Source organism: Mastacembelus armatus, chromosome 3 (assembly GCF_900324485.2).
Source record: "Mastacembelus armatus chromosome 3, fMasArm1.2, whole genome shotgun sequence".
Lineage (NCBI taxonomy): Eukaryota > Metazoa > Chordata > Actinopteri > Synbranchiformes > Mastacembelidae > Mastacembelus > Mastacembelus armatus.
Window position 1 is genome coordinate 5,784,022 of NC_046635.1, and position 23,133 is coordinate 5,807,154.

At 39.4% G+C, this 23,133-nt stretch overlaps 1 protein-coding gene across 2 annotated transcripts; it reads left to right on the top strand.

Annotated features, from left to right (window-relative positions):
* Nucleotides 1-362: 362 nt before the first annotated feature.
* pla2r1 (phospholipase A2 receptor 1) lies at nucleotides 363-23,114 on the top strand. 2 transcript variants are annotated; one of them, XM_026320407.1, is made up of 30 exons: nucleotides 363-672; nucleotides 1,741-2,121; nucleotides 2,194-2,367; nucleotides 2,957-3,121; nucleotides 3,481-3,594; nucleotides 4,759-4,908; nucleotides 5,218-5,406; nucleotides 5,513-5,676; nucleotides 6,314-6,424; nucleotides 8,102-8,211; nucleotides 8,567-8,736; nucleotides 8,865-9,073; nucleotides 9,463-9,608; nucleotides 10,369-10,453; nucleotides 10,540-10,675; nucleotides 10,771-10,806; nucleotides 11,090-11,250; nucleotides 12,578-12,642; nucleotides 13,205-13,308; nucleotides 13,396-13,532; nucleotides 14,692-14,809; nucleotides 14,972-15,111; nucleotides 15,409-15,526; nucleotides 16,600-16,829; nucleotides 18,434-18,608; nucleotides 18,733-18,867; nucleotides 19,242-19,364; nucleotides 19,451-19,627; nucleotides 20,407-20,442; nucleotides 20,636-23,114. In XM_026320407.1, exons 1-30 carry the CDS (start codon nucleotides 525-527, stop codon nucleotides 20,851-20,853), a joined length of 4,425 nt encoding a protein of 1,474 aa, XP_026176192.1. In that variant the 5' UTR covers nucleotides 363-524; the 3' UTR covers nucleotides 20,854-23,114. The 2 variants fall into 2 exon arrangements, with proteins under 2 accessions (XP_026176192.1, XP_026176193.1); XM_026320408.1 differs by lacking the exons at nucleotides 18,733-18,867; nucleotides 19,242-19,364; nucleotides 19,451-19,627; nucleotides 20,407-20,442; nucleotides 20,636-23,114 and having other exon boundaries at nucleotides 16,600-16,848; nucleotides 18,434-18,602.
* The last annotated feature ends 19 nt before the right edge of the window (nucleotides 23,115-23,133 follow it).

Below are 23,133 nucleotides of genomic sequence, written 5' to 3' on the forward strand. Positions count from 1 at the left end.
TTGCAATATGTACTCAGCCTGATTTCCTTCATATTAGACTTTTATTTTCACCTATCCTCTAGTTGTATATTGTTATTCAGGATATAAGGTACAAGGACCATTATTGCCATACAACATTACATAACATTTATACTTTTATTTTCACCTGTTCTCTAGCATTATATATATGATATATATGATTTAATACAACATAAAGTTAGTATGGACAGCAATATTTCTTCTATCTATCTATCTATCTATCTATCTATCTATCTATCTATCTATCTATCTATCTATCTATCTATCTGTTTGTTTAGGGCCTTGTCCCATTGAAAACAGACCAGAGCGGCAGGAATGCGGCTCCCAGACCCGGAGAGCAGCAGCAGCTCCTCCGTCAGACGTGACGTCGCTTGTTCCCCTGAAAAACTAAACTCGGCCAAAGTTTTTCTTTGAGGGAAAAACAACGAGCCCCAAATACCTTCTTCAGATCGGGAGTCTCGGAATGTGCGGACCTTTGCGTTTTAACAATTCATCTTGCTGTCGACATGTTAATAGTGTTGTTTCGCTGCATCGACTCTGCCGCGGCTGTTGTGGCAGCTATTTGTGTAACAGTGTTGTTGGCAAAAAGCTGCCTGTGTACAGCCGAAGAGGACGATGAGGTTCTGGAGAAAAAACAGCTCATGGAGTATTACAGTAAGTTATTGAATCATCCGAGGGCAGCTGCTTTCATCACCTTCTGCAAAATAAGTCCACAATAGGCCTTCTAGTATATTTTGTTTATGCAGCTTACATGTTAGACAATTACATAACTGTACTGAACAGTGTATGGGGAAAGCAGAGTAATCACTGCAAAATGTTCTCGTTATGCTGCCCTGACATTCATTTCATAGCGACTAAACTAATTCTTATCTTCATGTTCCCCAGTGGCCTCTGCAGCACAGTCTGTGCCCCACTGCTGCAGGCTCCCATTTTTATGAAACAAAAAGAAACAGGACAGCTAAATATAAAGCTTTTCCTTTCAGTGTTTAAGTTATCTTTACAAAGAAAATCATGTATTGTTCATCACTTTGTTGATCAGTTAATCAAACCCTAAAAAAAAAGAAAACTTAGAACATGAAATCTCAATATGCAACAATGCAGATGCTGTTTGTTATCAGTCTGGTTAGTGTGACAGTTTTGCAACTCAGTTAGTTTGTTAAAGAATAATGTCAAACATTTATGGGAGGAAACTGATGATGTTCTCTTTTTTAATTTTTGCGTTCCTGTTTTTTAAAGAGTAGCTCTCATTTTGTGCAGATTAGATCTCCATCTACCTTCTCATACAACACCACTGGGTACATGAACATTTGAACCGCCTCTCATGCGGGATGTGCCTTTTTGAAACCATTTTTCCAACTACACACATTGAACACAAGTAATGTGATTTAATTTAGATGCAGTAACTTACTCTCTTTTCTTTTCTCCAGTATCTAAGTAAATTCCTCCTTTTTTCTTCACTGCCATTTGCAGACATTCAGTAGACATCTTCAGTATTTTTAGAGTATCCAGTTCCACAAATGCTTTCACCTTAGGCCTTCATCTAGCTTCAATATTGCTTAGTTTGGGGTTTAGAAACATCTAAAAAGGTGAAATATGAAAGTGTGGAAGTCCGCTGGTTGTATGCCATGGTATTATTCTGTCCTTTTTTGCTCACACAAGACAAATCCATCCATCTTCCCCCCACATCTAATGTCCGTTTCCTTGTCTTGCTTTTCTTCTCAGAAAAGGGTCTGTTTATCCTGGAGAGTGAGCCGCTGAAGCGCTGCATCACAGTGGATCGCTCAAACCTGGTGATGGAGTACTGTGGGCGGCCAACGCGTCGCATGCTGTGGAAGTGGGTCTCCCGACACCGCCTCTTTAATCTGGGCACCAGCATGTGCCTGGGCCTCAACATTTCAAACACGACGCAGCCTCTCGGCATGTTCGAGTGTGACATGTCCCTTCCTGTGCTGTGGTGGCGCTGCAATGGAAACATGCTGTACGGAGCATCCCAGTGGAAGGTGGCTGTGGCCGGACGTTTGGTAGTAGTAAGAAAAAACTCTTATCACGAGTGGAAAAGGTACAACACTCTTAGAGAGGGGCCCTGCTCTTATCCATATGAAGGTAAATGCCTAAAATATCCTATTATTCCATGACACATTATTTTTAAATTGACATTGTGTGTTTTATTTGCAGATATCTACACTTTGTTGGGGAACGCACATGGCATGCCATGTGCTTTGCCCTTTAAATACAACAACAAATGGTACTTTGAGTGCACGACTGAGGGACTTGAGGACAATCATCAGTGGTGTGCTACCACCGCTCGCTATGATGAGGCTGAAAGATGGGGCTTCTGTCCGGTCCAAGGTAAAATCAACATTCAGACACACCAGAGTAAGAACTCAACCCCATCCAAGACCTTTGTCAAGCCTTATCAACCACCATCAATAGCAATCCTGTGGCTGAATAATTGAAAACCCCACAGGCAGTCTTCAAAATGTTGTGGAAACAAACTCTATCCAGGAGAGTGGAGCTGTTATAGTAATATAATAATAATTTTATTCAGCAATCACATTAGCATGTAATGGTTTGGTGTTGACTTACTTTTTCTCATGTAGTGTATTAGGAGCAATAAAATTTGTGCTGCAGAGACTTGTCTAGTTCAAACTATAAATATTGTAAAAAAAACTCTCCTGGTGCGTCTGTTAACCTTGTGGTCAAGACACATACCAGTCAGTTTACTATGATCGCAGTGTCTCGGGTTCACTTCCAGCCAGGAACCACTGTTGCATGTCACACTACCTCTTATTGTCTTCCCCCAAAATACAACAGTGTCAGAATTTCCATGATTCAGTGAGTCGTACATTCCTACCTGAAGTGTACACACCTGGAGGCATATGAATACTGGCTCGTTTCACCGCTTCCATTATTTGTGTCTGCTTAATTTCATTCATAGATTCCAGTTGTGAGCGTTTTTGGGAGTCGAATCAGGAGCTGCATGCATGTTACCAGTTCAACCTTTACACCATCCTAACGTGGAGTCAGGCGCTGTTAGCCTGCCAGGCTCAGGGTGGAAACCTGCTCAGCATCACCAGCCTGGCAGAGCACAGGTACATCAGAGGTATGCACCTTTTAGAAATCACACGCAAGGTCCAAAGCTGCTGAGTGAAACATCCACCTCTACTACATTAACAAATAGTACTAGTACCATATATACTAGTATCTAATTTTGATAATTTGGGTTTTTTTCAATCATACTACTTCAGATTGGGTTTTGTTGCAGTTCTTCCATTCCAGCTGTTTTGACCCATTCATATTCATATTTATTTGATTGATACATATCACTCCTGATTATTGTCAAGTAATGAACAGTGACATCTTAGGCCAGCTGATAGTTTATCAATAACATATTTTCCACTGAAAACAGATATGATTTCCAGACAATTTGTACAACATTCATGTGACTGTATCTTGTGTTAGATCGACTGGCAAGTGTTGGAGTGATGGTTTGGATCGGACTGAACCACCTGAGGGACGGGTGGGGGTGGCAGTGGTCTGATGGTGCACCTCTCTCATTAGTGAATTTCACAACAGGTACTGATTATTTGTTAACTCCAGGGTCAAATGAGAGTGCAGTGTCTTTTTCATAAGATTATAACATGCATCTATACAGTGTGTCAGATTTATATTTCTGTTTCTCATAGGCATTTTCTAAGAAAGAGGTTGTCATTAAATTGTGCAGACATTGTGCAAGGTTATGTGTTCACAGTGTAAATGAAGGTTGCTATTGTTTTCTATACAAACCATAAACTGTGATATAAATATATTTTATGAGTCAAGAGAACCCACACCAGCTTCTCTTCTGCTACGTGGTGTGAGAGAGCATCAAGCGTTGAATGATTAACAACAGCTTCTTTACAATAATAATACATAAACTGGTTACCGCACTGCACCCATTGCATTCTCGATAACTCCTTAGGTAAAGTAAAAAGAAATGTTGATTGTGATCTTAGTCACTGCCATCAAACATTTGTTGTAGTTTTAACATAGAAAGGCTTTGTCATCAGAACAGAAATTCCACAGCTTCACTGATGCAAACGAAAAAGTTGCCCTAAAATCTAAAATATAACATCAACATCATGGATAGACAGCCATGAAAATGTTTTATCCGACAAAACATGTTTGTATCACTGAATCATCCACTTGTTTTTAGCTATGTTAGGCAGCATGGCTCTCAAGGTGGCAGTGTTGGTCTGCTGCATACAAAAATGGTAAATAGTTGATGACCAGATACCTGCAAATCTTATTATATTACCATTAGCTTCAGCTGTACTTCCTCTTTAGTGGTAATTAGCTAATGTTAGCATGCTAAAACACTAAACCAGGTGTGCCCAACTCGAGGGCCACTGCCCTGCTTGTTTCCCAACTATCCCTGCCCCATCCACTGCTGATTACCTGGATAAGGTCTGTTCATTAATTCAGAATCATCTCAACCATCTGAGATATCATCTCAGATGAGGATGCATTGGGGGCAAGACAAAATGAATTGGCAAGTTGGCAAACAAGTAGGGCAGTGCCCCTCGAGGACCACGGGTAGGGCATATCTGTGCTAAACCAACTTGGTGAACATGGTTATCAATCTACCTGCCAAACACTGACATGACAACAGTTTGTTTGGGGTTGTAATGAGGAAGTAAAGCCAATGTTAACAAAACACAAATAGACAGTGAACTGCTCCCATTGCTGTGCTCCCATCAGCGCTGCCCGCCAGCCCCCTGCAGGACAACAGTCAGTGTGGAGTCTACAACTCAGCCTTCGATGGTCACTGGTACAGTCTTTCCTGTGAGTCTGCTCTGCCTTACGTCTGTAAGAAGACACCTAACAACACCTGGAGAGTCGAGCCCCTGGGTGAGAGAATGTGCACATGCATTAGAAAAACACACATCATATTGACAGCTGACATGCAGACTGCATTGGCAGAGATGAATTATGAGTCACCCTGCAAATTGTACAAGAAGCTTTTTTAGCAGTCGGCCTCAACAGCTGCGCTGCACCTGGAGAATGAACTGTTGACCTTCATCTCTATTGCGCTGTTGGCGACGAGACCAAACGAATGTTTGCTGTCAGTTTATGCTGTTAATAATGTGTTATTCTGGTCTATCCTGTTCTGATTATTCCTCCTCTCATCTCATCTCCTCATACCGCTTCCTCTTACAGAGAACTGGCAGTATATTCATACAGAGTGTGGTTATGGCTGGTGGCCTCATAATGGTTTCTGCTACAGAGTACTGTCAGAAGCAGAGAGCTGGGAGGAGTCTTCCCAGACATGTGGCTCTCAGGGGGCAAACCTCACCAGCCTCCACTCTCTGTCTGAGGTGGAAATGCTGCTCAACCTTCTGGCTAACTGTAAGGAGCATCAAACAGTATATAAAATGATGTTCTGTTTGTTCTAGACACACTATGTGTTTAGGGTGTGAATGCAATGTCGTGTGCACTATCCTATATTTTGCAGTTTCTGGTGAGACTGTGGAGGTGTGGATCGGTCTTTGGAAACAGGCTACATCACCAACCGTAGAGTGGTCTGATGGCTCACCAGTAACCCTCACCCTGTGGCACCAGTATCACCCCCCACACAACCTGACAGATGCAACACTCTGTGTCAAAGCAGACAGGGAGGTAGGGAATGATTATTGGTATTAATGATTAATCTGCTTATAACTGTGTCATTATTTCATCTGTAAAACTTTAGAAACAGTGAACTTATTTCTAGAGCCTAAGGTGATGTCTTCACCTGACCAGCAGTTCAAAACCCCAAAATATTCAGTTTACTATAACTTACGGGAAAATAACCCGAAATTTGATTTGAGTTACTGGAACTATATAACTGAATGGCTCTTTATCAAATCTAAAACATTTATCACATCAAAATAGTAAGTTGACTTAAATTGTCCAATTGTGTCATTTTTTTCCGTTTCAACTGAATCGCAATCTCCTCTCACAATTCTTGAGCAGTGAAATGTTTTCTTTATTATTTTTTTCATGAACTATTTTTACATTATGTCAAAAGTAACAACCTGATCTTTACAATCCACCACCTGATCTTGGTTAACGTGACTTAGAGTGGAAAGGGGAGCACCTGCTATTGCAAATGGGCCAGAATCATCTGAAAATGAGCTTGCATAGGTGTCTGAATCAAGATAAGATTGAAAAACGATTGATCGTACAGCCCAAGTCAGCTCTAATTACTTTAGCATGTTTGTGTAAATTCTATAGTCATGTCCTTATGAGAGTAAAACATTAACCTCTTTCGCAGGAAGGTAACTGGCTTTTAGCCTCATGTGATGAGCAATTGCCTGCTGTATGTAGGAGAGAAAGCCAGATTCCCATTCATCACCCTGTGACCTGGGATGAGGGATGTCCTGAGGTAGGAACATGAATGCACAAGCTCCAGCACACACAACCTTGTCTTCATGTGCTCACTAGCCAGCAAGTGTTTCTGAGAAAGACATTAAAATACTCCCATCTGGTGACACCGTTTTGTACAGTAGCTGAGCCTTTGCCCAAACCTTGCAGTTAAAAGGAAATCCATAGTCTGTAATGTTAAATAATTACACAACTCTCACTTTACATCTGATTCAACTTCAACAACAATGTGACATGAAGCTTGTTTCTAAAAAAAAGAGAAAGATAATTGGTTTCAGAGTGAAGGTTTGACAGTAACTGTATTTATATATTCATATATTCCTTTGTAAGGGACTCCATTTGCATGAAAACTGCTGATGTCAGTTAAATCTCAGAAAAGTTATAAGCATATTTTCACCAAGAATTGTGATTTTTTTTTTTTAACTCAGTCAGGCAAATTACATGTTGTGCAGTGATACAATAGAGCCATACAGATCAAGATGTGCACCAGGCAGAGCCTACTGCAGTTCAACGCCTCAGCTAATTGCCCCTTCATAAGCACAATGAGCTGATTCACTCAGCTGCTGACGTATTGTCTGGTATTCATGTTGCTCCTTGACTCTGTTTACAAGAATGTTAGGCTCCTGAGTCATCAGGCTACTTCGTACCCTGGAACATGAGGCTAAAAATGGCCCTCAAGGCACAATATCAGTGGACATGCTGAAGCAGTCTCTGGTCATTCCTGCATACTTTTAGCTAAAAAGAAAGATTATATTTCCCACTTTTGTCACTTCATTGACTGTGTTGTACAATCAGGTAATGCAGGAAATAATGTTTTCTCGTTAAAAAACTCAGTCAGTAGTACAAAAGCGTTTGTTATTTACATTTTAAAGAAAGCTCTGAGTTCTGTGTTCATGTTATTGTTAGTCAGGCCTCTGGAAGTGTAAAAAGGATGGGGGTAGATGGGATACATAACAGGGGGGGCAAATTGAAACCACTTGTCAAAACACCCCTATCACAGATCACAGCAACACAGGCACATGCATGTGTCAGTATGATACCTGAATTTTGGAGCTCATGCTAAAAGCATTCTGCTTTACTATGACAAATACAAACATTTGCTTTTAGCAACACTAGTGGTGTACCAGCAGAACCAGTGACATTCCTCAGCTGTACTTTGTGTTAAGAGCTATCAATGTACAAATGCATAACAATGTGCCTTGGGACTTTTCTACCCCTCACCTCTTGTCTCCCATACTCTGTGTATTGTATATGTATCCTGTATGCATTGAACACAGATTACTTTAATGAAATGCACCATGCTTGCATCACATGCACTACAACATTAAAGGGCCTTCAGGATTAACTAATAAGGCAGTTGTTGCCTCATATTTTAGTTTAGTTTATGTGATTTCATGTGCAAACATCAGTATCAGAGTTTCACTGAAGTTCAGTGTTAATGTCTAAATTCAGGAGCCTGTACCAGAACCATGCATGCATAAAAACCTTGAATTAAAAAACCTTAAATTGCGTGATCAAAAGAACGCTGTGCATGAAAGTGATCTAAAATCTTTAGTAACTTCAGTGCTATGAAAACATTTTGTTGATAACAAAAAAAAAAAATGATGTGATCAAGTTTTCATGTTGTGCAATATAGACCCTTTTTATGTTTTTTTTTCTTTGTTCTTTTTGTTTTTAGGGCTGGAAGCGATATGGCCATTCCTGCTACACAGTGACCAACAATGAACAGAGCTATGAAGACGCAGTGGGATATTACTGCAAGGATTCTCTTCTTACTTTGGAAAATAGGTTTTTTTACTTTTTAAATAAATCATGTTAAAGAGATTCCCTGTGATGGACTGATGACCTGTCCAGGGTGTACCCCTGCCTTTCACCCAAAGAGAGCTGGGATAGGCTCCAGCAGATCCCCGTAACCCTAAATAGGTATAAGGGGGTATAGATGGATGGATGTTACAGAGCTAAAAATGTAAAGAACACACACATATATTATTATATATGTTATATATATTATTATTTCTTATTAATAAACACATAAGACATGCAGACAGTTAGTTAATTTATCAAATTATTTATTTCTTACCTGTTCTAGGAAAAACTGTTTTCCCTTCACGTTTTACTTCTTCTCTCAAATTAATACTGGCAGGTTTGAGCAGGCATTTGTCAACAGTTTGCTGAGTGAGAGTGGGGCCAACAGCAGCATGCATTACTGGATCGGCCTCATGGACCAGAAAAAGAAAGGAGAGTATAGTTGGCTTCCTCACAATGGCTCCTCTCTGCCTCTCACCTTCACCAACTGGAACAAACACCAGCCAGGTAGCCAGATGTTGGGAAAAAAAGTGCTTTGTTTTTCTGAATAAGTACAGTCTGAATAGGTTTGGTTTTATGTTTCTTCTCCTCCCTTTCAACTCCTTCATCTTCTCGTTTCCTTTTCCTTTTTTCAGTCAGTGCTGGTGGCTGTGTTGCTATGTCAGGTGGGCCTGCTCTGGGTCACTGGGAGGTGAAAGACTGCAAATCCTACAAGGCTTTGTCAGTGTGCAAGCAGAGCATCAGCAGTTACCACAGTGTCCAGCTGCCTGAGCACCACATCGACGCCTATGCCCCCTGTCCTCCAGGGTGGGAATCACACTCTGGGCTGCTTCACTGTTTTAAGGTTGGCTTATCCTCTTCTTTTGTCAATAGTACTATCTGTTTTCAGTGTCGTCTTCTATCCTCACATCTCTTCTTTAACCTTCAATAATTCTTAGGTCAAAATTAGTCCAGAAAACATAAATAGACACTTACCTGCAATGACAGAAACAGACTTCAAACAATTCCAACCATTTTCTGTCCTCTTCAGGGGACTATAGCCTTTCCTAGCATACACTGAGCTACAGAAAGGTTACATTCTGGATAGGACACTATGGTAACACTGACACACACAGTCAAACTTATTTGCATTCATACCTACCATGATGCCTACTACAGCCTCATGTCCTGCATTTCTGCAGTTTGTTGTCCTTTTCGCCTGTAGCTCTGATCTCACAGTATGTGCTCTGCTAGGTCTTCCATGATGAAAAAGTCCTGATGAAACGTTCTTGGGTGGAAGCCGACTTCTTCTGCCAGGTGCTGGGAGCTCAGCTGGCCAGTTTCCATCATTATGAAGAGCAGATGTTTGTCAAGCATCTTCTCAGTAACATGTTTGAAGGGTTGGTACAGCTTTCTGGGCCTTGTCTGTGCAGGAATGTTATGGGAACTCATCAAATCATCACATGATGTGTTTTTATTTTATGTGCATAGAGCAGCAGGAGCAGAATTTCGTTACTGAAATGTTTCACAGTTGATTACATTTCTTCAAGGCAAACAATAATAAATCATAAGGTTAAGAAATGCCGTATAATTTAATTATTGTGTAGAATCAAGTGAGCATTAGGGTTGGACTGTATGATGCCTTACACTATGAGCTAATAAGTGTTGTGTTATTTTTAGCAAGTTTATTTATTACTTTGTAGTCTCTGGTTATGCTAGATAATTATAGTTATCAACCTTTTACATCAACAAGCAGGACAATTTGGTAGTACCTGGATTCACAGGATTTTTTGCATCAGTGTGATGAAATGTCCTGATTTGTCCGGCACTTTTTTGTCAAGTTTCAGTTCCCTGCACAATGATGAGATTTTACATACATTGCCCATCCTCAGTTGATTGTAATGTATATATCACAGTTATGGTTAAAAAATCACACATTAAAACACATCTAATCTCACACCAGTGGCCTATATTTCTAAGTCTAAATCTACAACTAAAAAGATTAAAGATAATCCAAACAGTTTATTTTCATTCATTGTAAAAGTTTTTCAGTTGGATGCTGATGAAGTACATTACTGACTGTTTTCAAAGTTCAAATCTCAAAAAATTAAAGACTCGTGTTGCAGTGTGTTTTCTGCTCTGCTTCTCTCTTTTTTTTAGAACAGAGGGTCGCTGGTTTTGGGTGGGTTTAAATAAGAGAGACCCTAGACATCCCGGAGCCTGGCAGTGGTCTGATGGCTCTCCTGTAAGTACATGGAGATGTTCAATAATTAATCTATCTTATTTACAGTTGTATCATTATGATTTTGACTCATGTTTGTTTTTGTGCAGGTGGTGACGCCCTTCATAGAAGATAAGAATGAGGAGGATAACAGGAGGAACTGTGCTGTGTACAGTGACCTGACCAACACTCTCAAGCCACAGCCTTGTGATACCAATCATGAGTGGATCTGCAAGGTGTCCAGAGGTAAACACCTTCAGGTCACATGGCCCACACAAACTTATAACTATCAAAACCAAACTGTTTGATTTGATGCTACCAATCCATGATCTTTGTTGCAGGTGATAAGCTGAAAAAACCCTATTGGTACACTGAGCGTGAGTAAAATTCTTAACTTTGCTGCTTTTGACACATGAATTTTCATCGAATGTGACACTGTAGAAATTGTTAATGGGTATATAACACACAGCAACCCAGGAAAAATGTGCCACTGCAAGGTAAAACAAGACCACATTAAGACTAAAGGCACTGAAAAGGCATCTTCTAACTGTAAACATTTAACTTAGATGTTCTTCATCCATAATGCAGAAAATGCTGGATTGCAAAGGGTAAAATGACCCACATAAAATCTAAAAATTTGTGCGTGTTTCGCATCCACAGAGAGTGAGCCCTGGGTGTTTTACCGTGGAGCTGAGTACCTGCTGGCCAAGCAGCACTTTGACTGGGACACAGTCTCCCTGGCCTGTCAGATGATGGGAGCATACCTGCTCTCCATCCACTCCAGAGAGGAGCTGCACTTCGTCAAGGAGCGCTTGCGGCGGGTATGTTTCCTCCACTGCTCATTTATACTTAATTTCAGTTTTGTCACATGGTCAATATTTGCTGATCAATCACACCAACTTTATTTGTACAGTATATCACCTTTCATACAGGTAGGTGTATTCACAGTGCTTTGCAGATGTCTGATTAGACAACACACAAAGTAGTATAAGAACATTTGGATAAAAGAGTTTAAAGCATGAGTACAATGAAATAAATTTAATAAATAAAATAAATAATAGCCCTAAAACAAAAGCACTTTCAAATGCTCGCAGATCCTCAAACAGATTGTTCCTACTGCTCAGCGAATAAAAGCTAAAAGCTGTGTCACCAAAAGTTTTCATTCAGAACTTTGGAAAAACTAAAAGACTCATTAGTGCCAGAGGACTGTACTGGATCACAGATTTGAAGCATATAAGATGAGAAGGCTGGTGCAAGACCATAAAGTGCTTTTAAAAACAACAGCCTCCAATGTAAAACTGGCAGCATTTTATATACCACTGTCAAAATATATTTGTGTTTATTTAAAATTGGGGAGTTATCTAATCATTTAGTATGATGAAAATAAATGTTGATTTGAGGAAATTACATAAGTGTCCATCCATCCTTATTATCTGCTGCACCAACATTTTTCTCCACAGCAATGTTTTCCAATTCCGACTGGGGGAGCCCAAGGCGTTCCCAGGCCAGAGGAGATATATAGCGTCACAGAATTGCTGCCTTAACATGGTGAAGCGGTTTGTGTGCTCCAGTGACCAGTGCAAATCCTACAAATATTTAATTGCAGATGCTGAAATGATTCCAGATGCTTTGGATATCAAACATTTTTTTTTGTTTTGTTTTCAGAGAACAATTTCACATGGGAGTACATAGCCCAAGACATACTTAATCACAGGCTTGCTAGGCCATCAGCTCACACAGTGAAAAAACAAACACATGCACGAACAAGAGTGGACACAATTGACACACTCATTCCTCATACAAATTGAAGTGCTTACAGACACACTGAAAAGCTAAATGTACCCCATATGCAGACAGTTTCATGCTCGAGTGCCCCTACACACAGAGAGCAAGAAAAGGCTGCTATTTGGCAGGAGACCTTTGGACCAGTCTAAAGACATTTTTCTGTGGTGTGGAGGCTAGTGAGGGATAAAGGGTCTAAAACAAGGCGATGAAAACAGGGGGGAAGCACAGGACAAGGCGAGCACCTGAATGCCTGATCATGTCACTTGAAAAGCTAAACTTTCAGCTCAGTAAAGACTGGATTGCAAAGGGTAAAAATAAAGTAAAATTCTGTTTATCTCTGCTACTTTCACTGCAACTCCTCAGCTGTCCCTGGGTCCGACTGACTGGTGGATCGGCCTGTCAATCAGGGAGCCTGGGGAGGATATCAGGTATGTATGTTTTGGAGTTTTTTAAACATTTACTGTTGCTGTCTCTGACTCTACTATTAGCTGTCAATACTGCTATTTCACTATTTGCAAGCATTGTTTTATAAATAGCTTATGAAACATGATACACATTGTGGATACATTTCATACGCTCATGCATAGTTCATCGGTACAATGGTTTTATGAATTAATAAAACATATAATGAGCAAGACAAAATGGTGTCAAACCAAATGCAGGTTGCAGATTTTGTGAAATGGATCAGTAGAGGAAAGCAACAAAAAGCTACATTTATGTAGGTGCAAATTAATGAATTAAATTTGAACTAAATGTATGTACAAATAGAAACCAGTTACAAAGAAGAGGTGTCTAAGTGGAAACTGAATTTTACAGATGTAGGGAAGATGTTAGTTTATCAATAAAAATAAAATGTGTGTAGTGATGAGACTGTAACTGTCCTCAAATGAAAGTGCCATAAAATACATATTCCATGTTGTTTTTGTCCATTATCACAGGCTCCTTTTTAAAATGAGTAATCCCATAGTGCCCTTGTGTGTTTATTTGCAGGTGGAGTGACAAGACGGAGGTAAACCTTGAGAACTGGGCAGATGGGAAAGACAGCGATAGCCCGAGCAGAAGTGAATGGTGTGTTACCATGTCGTCCTCATCAGGTAAACACATGCACATGCAGAAACATGCATTGAGGCATCTATTATATACTTGTTGGAATGCATTGAGGCTTTCCTGGTATCTTGCAGGGAAGTGGTCAAAGACGAAATGCAGTGATCCCCATGGTTATGTGTGCAAAAGAAAGACTGTGTCTTTAGTGGAGACTCCCAGGGAGCCGCACTACATCGGAGCATGTCCGGAGAAATGGTTATACTTTGGACATAAGGTCTGGACACACACAGACAAACACACATACACACACACAAACACTCCCAAATGATTCCCCCTGTAGAGCTGTTGTGGAACATTTGTGGAAGTATTATTTTGCTGTATTGGTGCAAACTACAAAAAAGTGTCTCAATTTACCCTGTTCTCCACCAGAAATCTGTTTAAAAACAGACACTTATCTAAATTCCCAGCTGCCCCTGGGGTTCAAGCAGGATGTTTGTGTTTACGTTCACTGTTCTCGAAGTGAGCAACCCCCAACCGATGTGGCTCATGCTGAGTCATCCTCAGTGGAGAACAAAACTAGCTGATCTTCTCTTAAGTCATCTGGTGTTAGATCTCAGATTTGAGTTTTCTTTGTCATAAATAACTGCATTGTTCACATTAGTTTGGATACACTTGTAGAGGTTATTTTCCTTTGGGAGTCTGTAAAATCACCTCAACTCAATGACCAATATTTTATCAAATCCAAACTCCTGAAAAGTATTTTCTTAAATTAATGTATTTATTAAATATTTACTGTAAATATTAAAGTAACTTGTTAAGATAAATATTCATTGCTGTGTAGCAGCCCACTGATTTGGAATCATCTTTAGCCAGACTATCATCATTCTACATATTAAACAGAATTGAAAGCCCTGAGCCAATGTCTGTCTTTTCACTCTGTGAGTATAAAATGCAGAACAAAAACCTTTTAAACGCTTTAATGAGAGAGCTGACAGGAAATGAGGTGAGAGAAAGATGGAACAACATGAAGCAAAGTTCCCCAGGCAGGCTTGTTTGGTTTAATGCTTTGTGGTTGATGTGTTAACCCCCAGGCCATGAGTGCAACCCTCTTTATCTAGTTTTAAAGAATATATTTAAGTGTCTTTTCCAGCTGCATGGACAGTGAAGAAGTTGATGCCTTGTGCTACCTAATTTCCAAGTAATTTAACCGTAACAAGCAGAGTTGTTGTTAGTGAATAAAATCAGCTACTGAACTCTTGTCCGTTTCTTGTTTCACTAGACTGCCTGCTGCATGCTTGGATTTTTTAGATTCTAAATCCTGACCTCTACACAAAGAAGAGTCCTGGTGGTGAGAGAGGAATAATGATTTGCATTTCACAATGTGATATTAATTTTTTTTTGCGTGGGATGTGTGTATGTGTGTCTGTCGGTAGTGTCTCCTGCTTCACCTCCCTGGCAGTGCGAAGGAGGGAAAGAGTTGGATAGATGCCCAGTCCATCTGCACCTCATTTGAAGGCTCACTGGTCACCATAGAAGATGCAATTGAACAAGGTAGAGGCAAAATGACCTGTGGCTATACAAACATATCAGAAAACATCCCTTTGGTTTTGTTTTCCTGTTTAGCTCTGTTGTTATGCACATGACAGAGGACTACAGCTCTCTTTTTTTTATTTGGGTTTTTATTTTCCCTTTGTCATTCCATCATTACTGCAGCCTACATCACCATGCTGCTCCAGGGTAGCTCTCTAGGTGTGTGGATTGGTCTACAGGATGAGGATACCATGAAATGGACCAATGGGAAACCAGTCCGCTACACCAACTGGTCTCCACTTGAACCAAAGAGCTATCTCATTGTAAGCTCTTGTGAATACTTTAGAAATGTAGTAATTTATTATCTGTTATAAAATGTGTGTTTTGTGTGTTTTTAAATGGAACAATGGCACATTGAGCAAAAACCAGTATACTCACAACACAACATTGTTGACCAGTTACAGGTGACTGTATTAACAACCCACAATTTCACTAAATGCATCAAATATTGATGCAAGTAACATCAGTCTACACTTTCTCAGCATCAGCTTTTGTGAATGGGCTTTTGTGTATTGTATTTATTTTGTATTTTTACTGATATGCCTTTTATGAACTCCCAGGGAGATGAGTCACTGTGTACAGTTCTGTCTAACAACCACAACTTCCACCTGACTGGGACTTGGTATCATGAGAAGTGTAGCGATACTGGGTATGGCTTTGTTTGTCAAAAACCTCAAGGTAAGATCTCATCAGTTTCTTTAGCTTTGGTTTTACTCTGACATTATGTGCCTTTCATCACCTCTTTGTTTTCCAACACATCTGTCTGTGTCTTTTGCTGTCAGACTAGTCTAGCTTTCTCTGATACAGTTCTCTTCTTTCTGCAAGTCAAAAAAAAAAGTTCCTGAAATGAAATCATGAGTTGACAAGTGTTGCTTTCATGACATGTCAGCTTCATATTGTCTGAGAAAATTTCATTTCACATTGTGACAGTTTTGTGTAAAGACCAGAAGGTAGATCCCTGTGCAGCTATCCATAAAGACTCAGAGACGTGTTTGAAATGAATGTTAATGTAAAAGTCATACTTATTTAGGAAGGTGTTGAAGGGTCAAAGAGGTGGTGGGTGCAACAATAACGTGGCCCGTAAAGTCACAGTCGCTCCATTGATGGGAAATATGCCAGCTTGAAATATTTCCCTGTAATGAAATAAAAACATTGACACCAGTAAGGGTGGTCACTCACATCTGTGGGGGTACACCAGGCCCCAACTTTCACATGACCTTGCTCTAGTTTGGATGAAAAATAAAATTGATTGTTAACTTTAAATTAACAGTTTTTGCCAGTGTACCTGTTTGTGATGGTAAGAGTGATACCACTGACATGTCTGCCTGTAAATATGAGGCTACAACAAAGGAACAGATGTAGCATAAATGGAACCAGGAAGAAGCAGCTAGGTTTGCTCTTTCCAAAGATAAAATGAATTCAGCTATCAGCACCTAGACAGCCTATTGACAAACATCTTGTTGTTTAATCCGCAAAAACCAAACCATAGTGTTAAAGCTACTTCCGGTAATTATGCACAGGATTATTTCATAGGCCTGGCAACCTCATGATAATAGCAAAACGCCAGTAATTCACTGCTCAGACATGAGAGTGATATCAATTTGTTAAATTTTAGCGAGTGAGTAACTCCAAAACTATTCAGCTATCATTTGCATACTCAGTATCCCAAATACTGATGGAACCATTCTGTCCCAGCCTATTAGTACTGTACCTTCTTCCCACACTCTTCTTTATTCCTTTTTTTGTGACAGATATATCCAAACCCCCCACCCACTCCTATCACCACCCTCTCCCTGACAAAATTGAGTACAGGAGCCACAACTACAAGGTTCTATCTGGCAACATGAGCTGGTACGACGCGAGGCACATGTGCAGAGAGAATGATTCTGACCTAGTGAGCATTACAGATGCCTACCAGCAGGCTTTCCTTACTGTCCTTGTCAACAGATTGGCATTCCCCCACTGGATTGGACTGCGTGGTGTATGTATCCTCTCACACAGTATGTACTGTATTCCTCTGCACTGTGTATGTCTACTATACGTTTGTTTGTTGGAGAGGCAGCATTGTGTGTCTGTCCACTTTCTACAGCTTATACTCACTTTTTTTACCAAGACATAGATGGAGATTCATACCACTCTCATGTCTGTATGGTAAATATGAAGGCACAGGGTTTCAGGAGTCAGATAAAACTAAAGCATGGAGTGAAATTAGTGCAAATTTATATGTGTTCTTTGAGATTTACAAACTGCATTTTTTTGCAGTCAGAAAAAAATCTTTACTTTCCCTTCACACTATTGGTAGATTTACCTAAAGTCTGTAGCTTCATACTTAACATACTGACACTGGACTGGTTTTCTTATCTTAAGCATATTTCCCAAACCTGTTCCTTTCTAGCTGGTTACTGAGCCTAAATTACTGATGAAATTAAAATTTCATAGTGTAATATTCTTTGTATGCCTTTGGTTTTTTTTGCTATGTTATCATGTTATCAGGCTTCTGAAACCAGAATGGGTGACTGACAGTTTCATGTAAAATAGAAGAGAAATACAAGAGAATACAAATACAAGAGAAATGATTGGAGACTTGGTTATGTGAGCTTTTGTGTTGTTTTATTCTGCTGAACTTTAATGCACCAACTGACAAGGTTTGATTGCCTGCCTAAAATGGAAAATGGAAAAGTTGAGTAATAGTTACACATAGAAAGCTTACTAGAGCAAACCAGTTTGAAACTACTTCTTAATAAAGGAAAATATGTTACTGTCAGGTTTGAAGAAACATTTGGATTCAAGTATCGTTGAGCCCCTGTGGAATGTCTTAGTCATGGAGTGAAATTAATGCAAAAAGAGAAAGAACGGCTTCTGATCTTGCCTGATCTTGTTCAATTTCTGTTGCATGAACTGCCTTCAGTGTTTTTGTTCCATCAGTTCATTATTGCAGTTACCATCCTCGGTCAATTATAACAAATAAGCATAGTATATTTTCATAGATTAACTATTACCACTGCTTTGAATTATGTGCCTCACTCCTTATACTATGAACACTGAGTGTGTGACACTTCTGGTGAGTCAGTAACTGGAATCCCCCTCAGATACATGCACATTCCTAACTAACCATAGAGTTTTTTGTTTCTATGTTAAGAAACAATGTAAATAATATTCTAATTTGCTGTGTCTATGAAACAAACCTAGTATTTTAGTAATAGACATGATCAGGAGTAATAATTGTGACTGAGAGAATGTGAAGATTTCTTCAAGTTTGTTTCTTAGTTTTTAACTAAAACTTTGAAACAAACAGTAAATTCATTAGACCAAATACATAGTTCACATATGGAAAGAAAAAAAAACATCACCAGTGAAATTATACAATATAATACATAGCAGTTTCATACGCAGCACACAATACACAGTACCTGCTTTTACAACCTGCAGGTACTAATGATCTACTGTACTAATAAGCTGATGATCAATGTCAGAGATCACTGTCCATATGGGGAAATAATTGACATCCACCTCTGCAATAGCTTGCATTCTGTATGTTGCTGCCACCACAGCTGCAACCTCTTGACAGACTGTGTTTTCTTACAGAGTGGCAACAATTATCAGTGGTCAGATGGCAGTGACACAGGTTACACACACTGGGACCTAGCCAATTACGATTACGAGGAGGGAGAGTGTGTGTACATGGACGTGAATGGAGGCTGGCAGACAGCTGACTGTGAAACTCCGCTACCAGGGGCCCTGTGTCATTTTCATCCACCAAGTCAGTGCTTTTTCAGTGAAACATGAAAACTGAGTGCTCAACACTGCACCTCTTGCTGCTCAGAATATTATTGTGAATATAAAGTATACACAGTTTTTTGCCCTTCCCTTGCTCTTTCTCACAGGCCTTAAACCATTTATTCCATATGAGGTGGGGTGTCCCTCTACGTGGGTAAAATTTGGACATGGATGTTACAACCTTGAGCCTGTGGTGCAGAAACTCACATTTGAAGAATCAAGAGAGCACTGCAGGCAGAAAGGTATGGATTAATAAGTTGTAATTGTAGTCTTTAATATCTGTGTGTTTTTTTTTTTCTAGGTAACAAAGATATCATTTAAAATTAGGAAAAAAAAGTGAATTGGTGAATATCACAATCTGCTGGCTAGGATGCATGCTCCCCCTGCAGGTCAAATGTAGGAGCTGCTCTAGAAAGTATTAGGTTTTGGAAAACTGGCTGAAGTCTTACTTAAAAATGACACTTTCATGAAATAAGAGGACAGTTAAATCAGCCAGTCTCTATTCTAAGCTGAGCCAGCTTTAGATTGTCTTTACCATACAAACATAAGGTTGGAATAAAAAAACTACGAAGAAGTGAATACAGATTTTTTCTGTTGTGCTACCGTCACTTTCTAGTCAACATCTCAGATGTCTTGACTATTAAGAGTGAGACAGAGAATCGTTTTATTCTGGAGCAGCTGTTATCATCAGGGTTCCTTCACCAGACTGTGTGGTTGGGGATGCACTTCAACATTGACAGTAAGTATCTATCACTCTTCCATACCCATCGGATGATCACAATCCCCTGCAATCCAGTTTCATTAGACTGTGGCCTCTGCTTGTAGCTGATTCTTTGTCCTGGGTGGATGGTTCACCTATTGACTACACCAGCTGGGCCAACAGAGCCCCAAACTCCAAGCTGCTGACTACAGATACCTGTGTTACTACCAGAGCAGTTGATGGTGTGTGGCATCTGTCACGGTGCACCGAGCGGCTTGGCTTCATCTGCAAAATCACCTCAGGTAAGTTGAATCTGGGGCCATAGCTTCAGCTGAACAACACGTTGGGATATTTGTTGGTCTCCTGTAGCTGTTACTCACATAACAGTTCTACATGGTAAAATTAAAGAAGATAAAGTACAAACAAGATGAGGTAAGAATACAAAAATGAAGGCTCTCTGGATATGCTTCAGTTTGGGACAGGTTTTTTTTAAAGATACAGTGATTCTAGTTATCATACCCACAAACTTTAAAGCAGGTATAATCAATATTTTATATTAATAATTGATTATCTGAGTACTTACATGTCAAAGGGTTCACTTGTGATGAAGTGATGAACCTTTAGACGCTGCAGTTTCCTTCTAGCTCTATGGAGCATTTCAGCATTAGTTTTCTCTTCTGCATCTTTGTTGTTTTGGTTCCCATCAATATTTTCAGTATAAAAGCCCCAATAAGCTCATTGTCCAGTACCAAAAAGCTAAGCCATGTATGACTGACTACATGGCCTGATATTTGCTGTGGTGCCCAGTTATAGATCAGAACATAATTTAACACTTGATTTACATATAAATGCTCACCCAACATGTGACACATTTCATTTTGCAATGGTAATTGACAATAAGGAAAAAATAAGGTTTTCACTAATGGTTATGATCATTGTGGCTGCACCATTTTTGAACAAAATCATATTTTCTAACAGTGAGCTTGTAAAAAGTAATGTAGGTTTTCCAGAATAGCCTGAATAATCAGGATGATATATGATAAGTTGTATTAAACCTCCCTGTGTGTCTTCTTTTTTTCAGATGTAATCTCTGAGGTGAAAGTGGAACCAATTAATGGTAAAGTATCCTAATTTGAATGCCCTAAACCTTTTGGAGAAATTGAATGTGTCCTATAGGAGCCATAAACACACAGTTTCACATTGTGAGGCAGTGCTCAACTAGAAGCTCTGTGTGGGCATTCAAAGAGTCATCATTGACATATTAAGACAAACGTCTGATGTCATAAAAGCTGCCATGTTGTATATTTCAGGTTTACATCATGGTATCATCCCTGCTGCAGTGCTGGTGGCTGTAGTGATCTTTGCCCTGCTGGCAGTAACCATGTGGTTTGTGTACAAGAGGAACTCTACACGCTTTCATGGGCTCCCCACACTTGGCAACGCTTATTACAGACATACAAACTCACAGGCTACGGAGTCAGATGGAAACGTGCTGATCACAGACCTGGAGGTGCCTTCAGGAGAATAGCACTCAAGAACTCCTTTTTTGGGTCGCTGTTGTCCTCCCGTACTCTGTCCAGTTTCACCATCAGGTATGAATGCCACATGACACTGTAAAGCTGTGATGCTGACTCCTCAGGACAGTGGTGAGATGGCAAATATTCCTTAAAGTTCAGAATGTGTTTGACGGATCCCAGCTTCTCTCCGTGGTTTTCATTTACTCAAATAATTCAAAGGATACAGATGAAGCACATTTCTTGTGTTGACACTGAGGAGCCCACAGTTACTAACAAAGTTTGGACTTTGGCTAACAAAGTTTATATAATTGAGAATCTGAAGAGGGGATAGTAGAGAGTTTTAAACCTGTTAAAAGACATGCAGAAAACTTAGTTTGTTATAAATCTGCAGTGTGAGGATATTAGTTGGTGGTGGTGAACATCATATAGAAAATAATTTGAATGATAAAGACAGGTTTTACTTGACTAAAAACAATAAAGGAAAATCTTGGTCTACTTGTGAGGGTCAAAACTAACTGTCATTGTCAAAAATAAGGGGGACTGATGACATTATTATTGTGATATTTCTGATGTCATTTTGTATATTTCACTTAACCTCCATGAGTTGTTGGAGCTGTACCTGTGGTACAGCAGCTATGCCAGTATTGCTTCTGTGTTTTGTATTTTATTTTTTACACTTTTTGTATGTTCAAAACTAACAGGAAATGTGTTAAGGTGACTAATGATTGAAGAGATCTTTTTTTACTTGTTTTCTGCTGATACAAAGCAAATTATGAGATATACTTTGCACAATTGCCTTTGTGTTTTAAAAAACTTAAAGTACTTAAATAGGGGTAAATAGTTTGTTTATTTGTTTGCTTGTTTGTTTGAGTGTCCTGCACCGTACAGGTGTTGAAGAAATGACAGATTGTAAGATGCAGGACCACAAATCAAAGGATAACATTTTCAAACATTCAAAGTGAAGTAAATGTTATACATAGCACAAAGGCTCAGTTTTGTTACAAAGTCCTGCTGTGTGGAAAGAGATCAGTAGAAAAAAATAGAGGAAATTCTGAGTGGATCATTTTTGTTTCCCTTTCAAGTGCCTCGATTAATTCACTTTGTTGATGTATTAGGGCAGCAGAGTTTCTCCACAGGCCATAGTTTGCTGTTTCCTGTTAGTACATCTTCTCTTCCCTATATCTCACACAACTGCCAAAGTAATGTCTAATTGTTTGCTGTCTGTATTCACTTAGGTTTTTGAGAATCAGTTGTTTACTCTTTTTGGATAAATATGGCAAGAGTGGGCAGCACAGTGGATTAGTGACCCTAAATAGAAATAAGTGGGAATAGATAATGGATGGATGAATGGCGAGAGTGAAATACTGCATGTGTACTTGTTTGTGTTTCAGCATCATTTCAAAGAGGCATATCGAACTACAGAGATTGTTTTTTTTTGTTTTTTTTTTTATCAAAGTCTAATAAAGTGATAGTAAAAGAACATTTTGTGAAAAAATGATCACATACTGTCCCTGTGGGCTGTGAGAAGATAGTATTACTGATATAGTGATTAGGTCAAGGAAGTCATTCTGATTTTCAAAGGAGAAAAGTATCTGTTCCCTAATTATCTGTGGGACTGCATCTTTTCTCACTGAAATGGACTACAAACATAATCTCTGTGAAATCAGTACTGAGATTTATATTGTGTAAATAATAATAATAATCACCTAATGTTTATCTTCTTCTTACATTATTATTGTTTAGATTGCCTAGACAAGACTGGTCATTGGTGTTTGGCAGCAACTAACACTAACAAAATAAATGAATAAAAAAATGAGAGCAAAGTGCAACTATTGACAGTTGCTCTGAGATCAGGAAGCAAATTAATAATTCAAAACAGCTCCTGAATATAGACCTACATACAATCATAACTGCTGTTTGTGCAGAGCTGAACTGCTCTGTTGTAAAGGCGGCCTACACTGCCCCTGCAGCTGGTGGGCAAAGGAAAGTACGTGTACAATGCAGAGTGCGTGTGAAGTGGGTAATTGGACAAAATACACAGACCATTAGGGAGTGAAGGGAGGACACCGTCATAGAGATTAGAATTTGCAACCAAGGGAAAAACCGGAAGAGGAGCAATTTCGCCTTCAAAATAAAAGTATATGAAATTTGCCATTCAGATACTCTTAATTGTAGTCCATAGTGTCATGTGGTTATAAAATGAGCCAATGCATGTATAGATTCATTTATTCTTAAAAAGTCAGAAATGTTTTTTTATAGTATTGCATTTGGGCATCACAGTCCTGGAGGTC

Bases quoted from the DNA above. Each gene is read 5' to 3' on its own strand.
- pla2r1 (XM_026320407.1), top strand. From the start codon at position 525: ATGTTAATAGTGTTGTTTCGCTGCATCGACTCTGCCGCGGCTGTTGTG. The intron at 6,425-8,101 runs GTAGGAACATGA...TTTTGTTTTTAG, and splicing joins GGGATGAGGGATGTCCTGAG to GGCTGGAAGCGATATGGCCA. The intron at 9,609-10,368 runs GTTGGTACAGCT...TCTTTTTTTTAG, and splicing joins CTCAGTAACATGTTTGAAGG to AACAGAGGGTCGCTGGTTTT.